The sequence below is a fragment of the Sinocyclocheilus rhinocerous genome, unplaced genomic scaffold (assembly GCF_001515625.1).
Source record: "Sinocyclocheilus rhinocerous isolate Xijiao unplaced genomic scaffold, SAMN03320098_v1.1 scaffold2264, whole genome shotgun sequence".
NCBI classification, from domain to species: Eukaryota; Metazoa; Chordata; class Actinopteri; order Cypriniformes; family Cyprinidae; genus Sinocyclocheilus; species Sinocyclocheilus rhinocerous.
Window position 1 is genome coordinate 60,557 of NW_015665058.1, and position 12,758 is coordinate 73,314.

The 12,758-nt window shown below is 37.4% G+C and overlaps 1 protein-coding gene across 6 annotated transcripts in view; it reads right to left on the bottom strand.

Moving 5' to 3' along the window:
• LOC107731101 (plakophilin-4-like) overlaps positions 1-12,758 on the bottom strand; it is a 93,795-nt gene that overhangs the window by 22,124 nt on the left and 58,913 nt on the right. For 5 of the 6 annotated variants that reach the window (XM_016542090.1, XM_016542091.1, XM_016542088.1 and 2 more), the window contains 4 exons: positions 11,585-11,776; positions 10,162-10,360; positions 9,860-9,992; positions 3,317-3,530 (listed from right to left, as the gene is read on the bottom strand). In XM_016542090.1, the coding sequence (XP_016397576.1) occupies positions 3,317-3,530; positions 9,860-9,992; positions 10,162-10,360; positions 11,585-11,776 (738 nt within the window). The remainder of the gene's footprint in view (positions 1-3,316; positions 3,531-9,859; positions 9,993-10,161; positions 10,361-11,584; positions 11,777-12,758) is intronic. The other variant, XM_016542092.1, reaches the window with a different exon arrangement.

Genomic DNA, 12,758 nt, shown 5'->3' on the forward strand with positions numbered 1-12,758 from the left:
AGAAATACATGACCAGTAACCCAATGATAACATAGGAACTAAGGAAAAAATACAAACGCATGGACAAAACCCAAAACAAACACAAATCACCGACTCTCGACACCTTAAAGAAACATCCACTCAAAAAACAAAAAATAAAAACAAGAGTCCAGGAGGGTGGTGGAGTGGAGGCAGTCTAGGGGGAGGGATGGAGGGCCAGGTCCATGTAGACAAAGTGGACCAAGGTTGTGACATGGTGGTGGACCAGGGGTTCGTTCATCGCTATTTGACATGATCCAGGATTGTTAGGTTCCTCGAAGCTCATCCTGGAGTTGCTGTCATAGCAACGGGTCCGGCTAGGGAGCAGGCGTATTTCACATAGCTAATTGTTTTATGAGTTTTATGTCTTATACATTAGATTGTATCATTTTAAGTGAAGGTGATACTGAAAGTCTGTCCCAGTCATTGCCATTTTCTTACAAGTGTACCTTATTATACCAGGAAAAATAATTAAAAAAGATAATTAAATAAAAAGCAAGTAAATAATTAATATGTTGCGTAATCTATAATAATAGACAATACCAGTTTTACTCATTGAGAGATTTATTTGCAAATTAATAATTATCTCATAATTTTTTTGCAGTCATATACACATTACGTACAGTATGTCGTGTGTTAATTTGAATGGCGAGCTTTTATGCGGGTGACTTTGATGCATCGCAGGAGATGCAGATCACTTCTCAAATCTCAAAATGCTTTTATGATGCACAATTGAGATGGATCTTATGGATTATGAAACTTTAATTAAAGCCGTCACGTATAACAAATCCACTTCAAAATTAAATAAACTGCTAATTACAATACTCTTGACATTGAAAAAATGCAAAGTCTGTACAAATTCTAGAAATAAATAAATCGGAAAATAATAGAAAAATAAATCGGAATTGCTTAAAAACGGTTACACTTTTTATGTATTAGAACTTTTATTGTCATTTTGCTGGCTAGACTGTTTCCTTGATCTTTATTATACGATGTCATTACAATGCTGTCTTCCTGCCAGCCAATCACTGCATTGCTGATCGTGGTTTCGAGTATCAGTATATCTGCCCTTTCCAATGAAAGGGCTGATATATCAACACAGAGTGTCAAGTCAAGTCATGTCATGTCACCTTTATTAGTATAGCGCTTTATATAATACTGGTTGTGTCAAAGCAGCTTTACAGTGTCAAACAGGAAAATAGATTGTCAATAATGCAAGAAGACAATAACAGAGTCATTTTTTCCAGCTAAAGTCAGTTCATTGATGATTCAGTGATGTCATCATCCAGTTCAGCTGTCTTCCAATAGTGTCTGTGCAATCAGTCAAGCGTCCCCAACTAAGCAAGCCAAAGGCAACAGTGGCAAGGAACCAAAACTCCATCGGTGACAGAAATGGAGAAAAAACCTTGTGAGAAACCAGGCTCAGTCGGGGGGGGCAGTTCTCCTCTATCTACTAACTCTCATTAGAGTGTTAGTAGAGTATTAGTAGATTGGTAGGATTAGGGTTAGAATAAGTTGACATGTACTTGCAAAGTTACTTATAGTCAGTGGAATGTCTGTTGGGAGACCATCACAATAAAGAGTTAGCAGATATTAAGCAGTCTACTAATACTCTAATTAGAGTTAATAGTCTGGACAAGTTGACGTTAGTGACAAGGCAGATTTGAACTTGATCCTGTACGAGATTGGAACAGAAAGGAATACAAGTCTGAAGGAGAGAGTTTAGACAAGGCCCCAGACTATAAAGCTGTCCTATATGTTAGCATCAGAGCCTTAAATTTGGTGAGGGCAGGTGTACGCAGCCAATGGAGAGAGACTAAGAGGGGTGAAATGACTGCTCTTTGGCTGACTGAAGGCCAGGTTCTTAGAAAAAATCAGCAGCAAAGTGGACCTTATGACTTTATGGCAGTAGCCAAAATTCTACATAAATTTAAAGCATTCAAATGCTTTACTAAATCCCTGCTGCTAATTGGTGTGTGCGATATGTATTGTCTACATTAATACAGTAATTGTTGTTTATAAAATGGATAGTTCCAGTCCATGATTCTGATTGCTTGAGTGTTGTTTGAAGCTTTTGTAAATTACTCTAAAAACATACACCTGTGACCTTCAGTTTTACTCTACCACTGCACCTGTGTGTTGCTGTGGTTCCATGTATTATGTATTTGAGCAAAATTAACAGTTTTCTTCTATTAAATCCAGATAAGACAGAGATATTACTTATTGGACCAAAAACCTGTACACAGAATCTCTTACAATAATACAATTTGCATCAAGAGCATGTACTGTTACTTCTTCCTCGACAGTCAAAAACTTGGGTCTTTTAATAGACTGCAACTTGTCTTTTGAAAATCACATTTCACGTTACAAAAACAGTCTTCTTCCACCTTAGAAACATCACCAAGATACGGAACATGTTACCCGTTTCTGATGCAGAGAAGCCAATTCATGCATTCATGACCTCTAGACTGCATTATTGTTAATGCACCACTAGGTGGTTGTCCTGAATCTTCAATAAACAAGCTACAGGTAGTCAAAAAATAAGCTGATAGAGTTCTTACCAGATCAAGAAAACATGATCACATTACCCCAATTTTACAATCTCTACACTGGCTACCTATTAAGTTCTGTATTGATTACAAAATATTGCTACTTAAGTCCATAAATAAGACCATAAATGGTTTAGCACCTGTGTCCTTAACCAGTCTTCTTTCAAGCTACAATCCATCATTAGTTTGTTATTTGATGCTATAAAAACGGGGTGTGGTGTCATGATTGTGATTGCTTGCGATTGGGTCTGCGGGAGTTTGGGCGGACACTACTGCGCAGGCTCCAAATTACGTCATTTTCACAAGATGACAGCGGCCATGCTGCGATGATTTGGCTTCACTTTTCTATAGTGGAAGAAAGTGGAGATGCGTCGTCCATCTTTTTTTTTTTTTTTACAGTCTATGAACTGTCCAATCATAAAGAGTCCTTTGCTTCATTCCTGAATGAACCAGCCATTTGAACAAATCCGCTGAATAAACGACTCATGCCACATGACATTTGAAACTTTAAGACTGTGATCTGTGGTGACTTGCCACTACCAACTAGCGGTTTTAGTTTCATATTTAAAGTATCATTTCATAAAAAAAACAGCAACAATATGTGTAATTTTATATTTTAAAAGACTGAACATGTTATGCATTTTCTACAGATACATTCAGGGAAATGTGTGTGTATTGATAGAATGCATACTGTACATAAAGAGACAAGCTATACACATATACACGTATGTATCAACAGACTGGCTGACCTGTGACAAGCTCTCGTACTTCAGTGTCCACTGTTGTTCTCAGCAGGCGAAGCAGTGCAGGAACTCCACCTGCGTTTCTCACGGCAATCTTGTTGTCGTCTGTAGCTCTGCCATAAACGAGGTTCCTCAGGGCTCCGCATGCGTGCCGCTGCACCTCCAGAACCTTATGATCCAACAAATCCACCAGGTGTTTTATTCCACCCAGACGACACACCTTCAAAACACAAGAGATTTTCATTTTGTTCAGGGGTTGCTCAGTTAAATCTGCATTAAAGGTGAGGTATGTCATTTCTGTTCCTACTTGTGACAAAGCAGAAATGCAATTTTTTAAACAGGTTTCCCAAACATTTCCTTTTATCTGCGACTGTTTTGTATTGCGATCCATTTCATTGCCCACACTAATTACAGGTTTCTTGTCATCTTGATATAACCAGTTGTATGCAAGCTCACTGTAAACATAACATTAATGACAAAAACTCTATAACAATAGAATTACCAGCATTAAAGGACACTACAAGCTCTCTCTGGAAGACGAAGTGCATCATGAAAGACCACTGTCACCTTGCTAAGCACTTTTTACTTTTCTGCCTGTTGGTAAGTGGCTCAGAACTCTTTGAACCCACACTAATAGATTTATGAACTGTTTCTAGCCTATCATTATTAGAATGTTCAAAACATGTACAAGTAATGTGCAATATCAATAACAATACTGGACTCTCTACACGGTTATTTTTGCAACCTAATTTTGCTCTGATTTTTCTCATTACCGCCCTACCACTTTATTGGGTGGCGATTATTATTTTGATTAAGCATGTCAAGTCAAGTCACCTTTATTTCCGTAGCACTTTATACAATAAAGCCTGCGTCAAAGATGATTTCTGCTTCCCTCCATCTATTAAGCATCGTCTGCAACTGAAAAAATTGACTGATTACTACTGCCCTCTTTTTAGAGCTGCTTTACAGCAGAACTGAATTTTTGTTTGCATTATTGAAACACTATTTTCCTGTTTAAGACTGTAAAGCTGCTTTGACACAATCTTATATAAAGCACTACACAAATAAAGGAAACTTTTCTTTTAAATAAACACATTTCCAGTGGTTTACTTAATCTTCCCAACCTGGCAACCATGCGCACATGCTTTTCTCTTTGGAGTGTAATGGTACACAGAAGTCACGGTTCGGTTTGAGTTATAGAACCCAAAACTGCTGATTTTAAACAAGCAGGCGGTTCTTCGAGCTCTTGTATGCCATCTGGGGCCCATTTCAATAAAGGGGATCAACCAACTCTGAGTTGACTTACCCTGAGATGGGAAACTCTGAGTTTTCGGGTTCAGAACAGCAGAATTGAGTTAGTTGATTTAGTTAGTTAGTTACAGTAGGTTGACTCTGAGTTTAGCGCGCGCACCACGACTATGAAAAGACATGATCAGTGGAGCTCCGAAATTATGATTCACCATGGCAACAGCACCCGACAAAAAGACGTCCGCATAATTCAGACAATACGTAACTTTAATTCTTAATCACTTCTGATATCAAAGGTAAAAACTGGCAGAACGGTAAGTTATTGAACTAATATTAATTTTCATGGTATCCCTCAGGCAAAAGAAAAAAGGTAATGCTCTAAGCATAACAGGTTCATGAGTGTAGGTTACATGACTTTACAAACATTTGACATATTAAATAAATATCATTCAGTGTCTATTTCAGTGCGCAGCAGCTTTTTCCACATAGTTTAATGCTCTTTTCACATAATTAAATGTTCTCTAATCCAAACTGTTGCATTTCTTAATTAGAGTAATGAAATTAACATTTGACTTCTACTCAGCCTTCTAACTTGACTTCTAACAGCAAGACGACTCTCACAATAATGAAGAACAGATGAAGAGGAGATGGCCACAAAACCAAGTATTGGAAGAATATTAAAATCCAACAGGAAAAAGAATAATTGTTGCTTTTGTAGCCTATTTGTACTGTAGGAAATAAAGATGACCAAATAAATTTAAGAGCTGTGGTGGTGGTTAAGGCATATATCTATAACTACCCTTCCATCTGGCATCCTTCCATTCCATACAGTAATCATCTTAATTTTCGATGGGTTTGTGCTCAGAAAACTACACAAATATTATAAGAAAGAGTGTGAGAGCGAGACACACTTTTCTTACCGCTCTGCATACAGCGCTTTTACTAATGTACTCTGCATCCCTGATGTTATATAGAAAACTACCATTTAAAAATGCTACCGCTCAAATAAATGCATATGGCAAAAAAATAAACAATTAAAAATCCTCTCCCGATGTAAATGTAACTCCCTATGAATGAATGCAGCCTCCTCATCTACAGGATTCAGTATAAGAGGACATGCCGCTTTTGTCACTTTCACAGTGTCTGCATGATGAAATATGTGCAATGAATGAATGTACCTGCACTGCAGAAAATGCTTTTCTTACTTGGTATTTTTGTCTTGTTGTTTCCAATGAACATATCTAAAGATTCTTAAATCAAGATGCATTTTCTACATAAGAAAAATGACATGGGTATTTAGTCTTTAAAGTGTATTTTTCTTATTTTGCTAATTATCTGCCAATGGGATAAGAAAAATAATCTTGTTTCCATTTTCATTAATATTATTTTTCTTGTTTTAAGTAAGATCCACTTAATTTAGATTCCAAAATACTCAGTAAGGAAAGCATTTTTGCAGTGTGAATGAATGAATGAATGAGGTATTTAAACATCGCTTACGCTTTAAAACGGGGGAGGAGACTGAAAGGAACTCTGGGTTTAACGAAGAAAACCTGCTCCCGACCAGGTTAGGTTCACAGAGTAAGTTACCATGGTAACTGACTCTGAGTTAGGTTTGGGCCGATAGACGATGCCATCGTCCATCGCCGATGGCTGACAGACATCACGATGTTTCACTGTAGACATCGTCCAATGCCAATTTGGTAGACATCGCCCAACCCCACTCTGAGTATAAGTTACCTTTCTTTCAGAAACGGGATTGACTTACCCTGCTTTCTTGGGTTTGAAAAACCTTCCATTCTGAAACGGAAAACCCAGAGTTTCCCTCATTTCAGGGTTTTCACTTAACCTCCTTTCTGAAACGGGCCTCTGGTGTGTAGATCGTCTTTTCTTCTGCTCTTTCTGTTGTGGCGGTTAGCGTTGCATTACCGCGCGCATCTTTCTGGACTGATCGCCCATGACTGACTTTACTCGTGATCTGACCGCATGAACCTAACCGTGACCGTTCGAAACTAATACATTTACCGTTACACCCCTACTTTCACTACATTACAGAGAAAGCACTGACAAACTGAAAAAAAGATCTACGGCCAGTCTGTTTTCTTTCAAGCAGTCATTTGCACTGTTTGCTTCAACTAAATCAAACAATAAAATAAATAAATAAATAAATTGACAGTAGTCTTGATAAATAATCTTGGTTAACTTATATATATATATTTTGAGCAAAATACTGTTTTTCACATTTGCTAAGACACTAAACCCCACTCTCTGAACCAAATTCTCAATAGCCTAATCCAATTTGTCAAATAAATCACCCTTTCTGCAAAACCTTAAACAAGTTCAGGCAGTTAGACACTGTTTGAAAATCTCATGCATAGAATTTTTTGTAAAACTCTAAACACATTCTTACTCACTAAAACACAATTTGCACTGTGATGAACTAGTGATGCAAAACCCTAAACACAAGAAAGCAAAAGTTAAGCACAACTGCAACACAGCTGTCATCATTTACACACAATGATTCAAAATTGTTCACACTTGTTTCTAAATATGTGATCAGATGCACAAAATATTAGCCAGTTCAAAGTGCACAGATGGCATGGGCGCATCCATCAATCTGAGAGGTACGGAAGAGTGTGTATACGAGGTGGATGAAGAGGAGGACGTGGAAGAGCAAGACCAAGAACAGTCATTTCAGATTAGAGCTACTGTGATAGACCATGTTCTTGTGCATGGAATGACAATGAGGGCAGCAGGACAAAGAGTTCAACCTAATTTGAGCAGATTCTCTGTGGCCACCATAATCAGGACTTTCAGAGAATTTTTTTTTTTTACTCTGTATTTTGGTCATTTCAATATATTTTTGTGTATATATTTGACTACCACATTAGGGTGGAAGAACTGGCCTGTGGTGACATAGACGTGCTTTCTGGTCGAGACTGGATCCGCCACACCAGAGGGTACACCAACTTGTACAAACTTCAGACTTCCAGGTCAAAAACAAATATTTTAGTCAAAAACAGAATCTAACCAGAATCTAATCTTTGGCCTCAGATGACACACAAACCTGTCAAATACGCAGACTCACTCTACCTAAGACTATCTCACTGCCTAGAGAAAAACAGTGAGATCAATTCAAAACACTGTTATAAAAACCTTTTGGGAATCAGGAATAATTACAGTATGCTATTGTAGTTTACTACAGTATGCAACATAAATAGAGGGGTGGAGATATAGTGAAATTCAGCAACAAGCTCTAAGAAAAGAACATTATCATTACACTACTGTAAAGTGATCTTACAGTAGATGAAAAGCACTAGAAAATATTTTGAATAGTTCAAATAACAAAGAATTGAATATGAACACAATACTGTATACCAGTGGTTCTCAAACGTCTCCATGAAGTACCCCCAGCACTGCACATTTTGTATGTCTCCGTATATCTGACACACCCACTTCAGGTCTCGCAGTCTCCACTAATGAGCTGATGAGTTGAATCAGGTGTGATAGATGAGGGAGACATACAAAATGTGCAGGGCTGGGGGTACTCCAGGACAGGTTTGAGAACCACTGCTGTATACTGTCAATTACTGTAAAGTAAAAAATAAATAAATAAATAAACAGCATCCTCTGCCATACTACGACAGCCTCTTAGTCTTCTGACAAAAGACTTTCTCTAGCTCCCCTAGACAGTCGTTTATCATAGGTTGTGGCATCATGCTCCGGTGGTGGGGGAGGAAGGCGATCACCTACGTTACATCGATGAACATCCAGGGTAAATGTCGTTCCTGAATTAAACAGTTACGAGTTTGGGGTGTACAACATGTGCTACAGTATTTACTGCACATAGAACAGTGAAAGTTCTCTCATCTAAAGTACTGCTACTGTGTCCTGGAGTTATATTGTAAGTGTGAGTAGAATAGAAACCCTGTAGATGAGCCTTAGGCCAGCTTCCCCATGCTCATTCCATGCACAAGGACATGGTCAACTATAGTGCTTGTATTTCATCAGGAACAAATGTCCTTTGACCCCGTCGCCTTCATTTTTCTTTTCCCTTCCTATTCCTCTCCTCTTTCTATTTGTCTCCCACCACTAGGATTCATTATTCAAAGCACATAATCACCTGTGACCCTATTTCTATTACCCCGAGATTCTCACTGCTGTGTCATCAGTTTTGGTACTTAATGTTTACACACAGATAAATGTGCTATTTGAGTTCCTTTTGTGATGCTTGAGTTAATTACACTGTGTACTTGTGTTTTCTGAATGAGAACACGGTCAAACCTGTGCAAAATGAGGGCATTTTTGCGTAGAGCTTGCAGAAAAGTTTAAGCAAATTGGAAAGCGTGTGAAAACAGGTGAAATGTGTCTCTGTTTTGAAAACTGAATGAATTGTTTGGAAAATTGGGCCAAATTAATCAGTTATAGTGTGTTAGCAATCGAGAAAAACTATTTATTTATTTATGTATTAATAAATGTTTTCCCTTTTTGAGAGTAACATGTTTTTCCACATATTCACTTAAGTTTGATTTCTTTTGTTTGTGTGTGTGTGTGTGTGTTTAATTGGAAAATGTTTATTATATACAATTAACCTTTTTTTGGTAACACTTTAGAATAGGGAACACATTCACTATTAACTAAGAGATTTCCCTGAACAAACTACTAATTTGCTACTTATTAATAGTTAGTAAGGTAGTTGTTAAGTTTAGGTACGGGGTGGATTAAAGGATCTAAAATACGAGCAGAATAAGGCATTAATATGTGCTTTATACGTACTAATAAACAGCCAATATGCTAGTTATATGCATGTTAATAAGCAACTAATTAAAGCAGCACTATGTAACTTTTTCTGTGTTCAAAATGTATTTGCAAAATGTATATAATGAGCGAGTACATCATGAATTCATCTTCCAAACCGCGTTTTTGTCTTATTTCGAATCACTACGGTACACTTATAATAAGTACTTATATTTGGACTATTGTAGCCTGGTCGGGTGCGTATACTATTGACTAATGTGTGTATGATTTGAAAGCTCTGTTTGATTTTGAGTACAGGTGAAATGGTTTTGAAGCGATTGTTTGATTTTGCCCGAAGAGTCAGGGGTTCTGTGAATTTAGTTTGAAGGTTTGGATTTGTGTTTAAGGTTTTGAGAAAGTGAGTAATGGTTTCGAGAAATGCGTTTTAGCAATTCAGAAAAAACTGTAATAGTCACTAACCATTTAACCATTTCTTAATTTATTTAAAATGGGCAGAATCGTCCCTCCATATACCTCATGTCTCATAGAAAATGGAACATTGTTTACCTCGGTCTTGACGTGGTTGTCTCTGTAGCACAGGTGTTGCAGGTATGCCGCTGCATTAGCCTGCACAGATGGAAACTGATGCTGTAGCATGCGGATGACCTCCGGCAGGTCAGGGTCACGCCATGCAAACTCCCTACAAAAACACACATTAACACAATGACAACATTCACATGAAGCCAGCTTACTGATTATAACACAAACACACACACAGCAGTAACGGGGTGTTAATGTGAAAGCAGCAAGTGTTGATCCAGAACCATGTAAAACTAGTTCAACTAATTAACATCAGTACTGTCATCTACCTTGGGTCCTTCTGCATGCTGTCTACCGAAGGGGAGCGTGTGGCATCATCATCCATGGGCTGGCGTGTGTAGCTGGGATCAGGGGACCAGTAAGGGGTAGATTGGTATGCTTCTGTGTATATGGAGTTTAAAGCATAGTTATTTCTTTGGTACATCATGTTACTGCGCTGACTGGAGCTCCGCTGCAGGTTACTCATACCTGAAACACAGCAACCACAGCACACCTTAATTAGAAGCTTTGGTAACACTTTATTTTAAGGTGTCCTTGTTACACGGTACATGTACTTACTATTATAATAACAATTAATTATGCATAATTACATGCAAGTAACCCTAATCCTAACCCTAAATAATCCTAACCCAATAGTAAGTACATGTAATTAATTAATATTACTCAGTACTTAAATGTATAACTACACTGTAACAAGGACACCTTAAAATAAAGTGTAACCGGAGCTTTAATTTTTGTTTTAAACCTTGGATTCTTTGGCTTAAAGAGACGTTCCAGGTTGAATCAAAATCAAGCTCTATAAATCAGTCTCTATCAAACAGTGTCTGTTGCAGTCTTTACAAAATAAATGTTAATTTTGTAGCCCAATAATCCTTGACCAACTGCTTTTGAAGAACCTATTCTTCAAATTATCTTCATAAACTACGTAACATTTGAAAGCTGCAAACCTTAAGGTTCGACCCTTAAGCCTGAGAAATCATTATGTTTCTTGTCTCATCGCAATCGAATAGTCTCCAGCCAAGGTTTTTTTTTTTCCCCAAAAGTTATTAGCATAAACATGAGTGTAACTTGGAGCTGTTGGTGGCGCTAAAGGGTTTGATTTTTATATCTTTTTTTTGCTCTGGGTTTGCTTTTTTTCACAACTTGAATAATTTTGTAAGTCTAACTATCGAGATTCTAAGTAAGTGGAGACAGGGAAGTCTTGCCTGGTCCAATATGGTGTATGTGTTGAAATATCACAGCAAAAAAGTGGGCTATGAGACATCTATGTATTTATGTCTATGGTTTGAGAAACCTATTTCAGGTTTTGAGGTCTATACTAATGAGCTACTCAGCTAAATCAGGGGTGTTTGATTAAAGTGAGATACAAAGTGTGCCATGTTTGGAAGTGCGGGTTGAGAACTAATGCTTTCACGAAATGTGTCATTTTGGGAGTACCAGTAGATACTTTTATAATTAGAATACTTTCTGTAAAATAAACTACAATTTTAAGCAAATTTAAGTGATGAAGTGGACTACAGTATGGACTATTTGCAACATTTTAAATAAACATTATATATATAATAATATATAAAATTACTTACATTAGATGTTATACACAATTGTTTTTTAAATAATTTCTTTTAATACAATTTAAATGAATAAATAAATAAATAAATAAATAAGATTTCACAAGTTTCAGTAGGTGCGTACCAAAGGATGATCTGTAGTGCGGACTCTGTGGGTTGTGCTTCAGGTCTGAAGCTGTTTGGCTGAGGCTGTGGTAAAGGGGTCCCTGCAAGGTCCGGCCCTCATAAATAGGCCCAATATGGCGGTCAGGGGAAGTGGCTGACCTCACATCAGCACCTATCTGACTGTGTTGACTAGAGTAAGATGTTCGCACACCTGATGATGACAAAACAATACAAACAAATAGTTACAGAGAGACCATCACTCACTTATTAAAGTCTGGTTCCTGTAAAGGATACAAAGGAAAGAAAATTCTGTCATCATTTTAAAACAGAAGATATTTTGAAGAATGTTTTGGTTGCCATTGAAGGGGGAGAAAAAAAAAAATTTCTCAAATATATTTTATATCATAAGACATTTTGGAATGACATGAGGATGAATAAATGATGACAACATTTTTATTTTTGATCCCCATCCCTGTAACCCAGGGCGTTTTTCTCCACTGTATTTCATCAAATTGACATAAGAAAAAATGAAAAAGTCCTGGTTTTACATGGCCGTCTGGCGGACTACATTTCTTTTTCTAAGCAAAACAAAAACTCAGCTGTTATAACTAAACTGCTATAGCAACATACACAACTTTCACGTCCATCTTATCAACAGATAAACTTTACTCTCTTATTGTGGATATTTCAGCAAAGGTAACATTGTAATTTTGTCTGCTGTTGTAATGGAGTAACAACAGAGCACTCGACACCGCCAGTGCAGGCAGAGTGTCTTGATGGACACACATGACTTATCTAAAATCTAAAAACGATCATTTTAAAACTGTATTTTTTGTCTGATTGTGATCTACACACAAGGCACCACATTATATTGGTCACACAACACTTACGGTAGCACAAACTAAGGAATTTCACCTTGATAATAGGGCTGGGCGATATGTCAAAAATATCTTATTGATAATCGCCTTTAAAAATATCGCAATATCCGATAATATCGTCTACCTAAGCCCCACCTCCACCACGCCCCACCCCCGCCAAGACAACATTGCCGACATGCACCATAAACACACACCATGTTCAGTGCGGTCTTAATTATTGCCACAAAGTTTGGTTTTACTTTTCTTAGTTTGTGCTTAAACTAACAGAAAACATTAGCTTTGCTGTTATTTTGGTGTTGCTAATAATTTCCACTC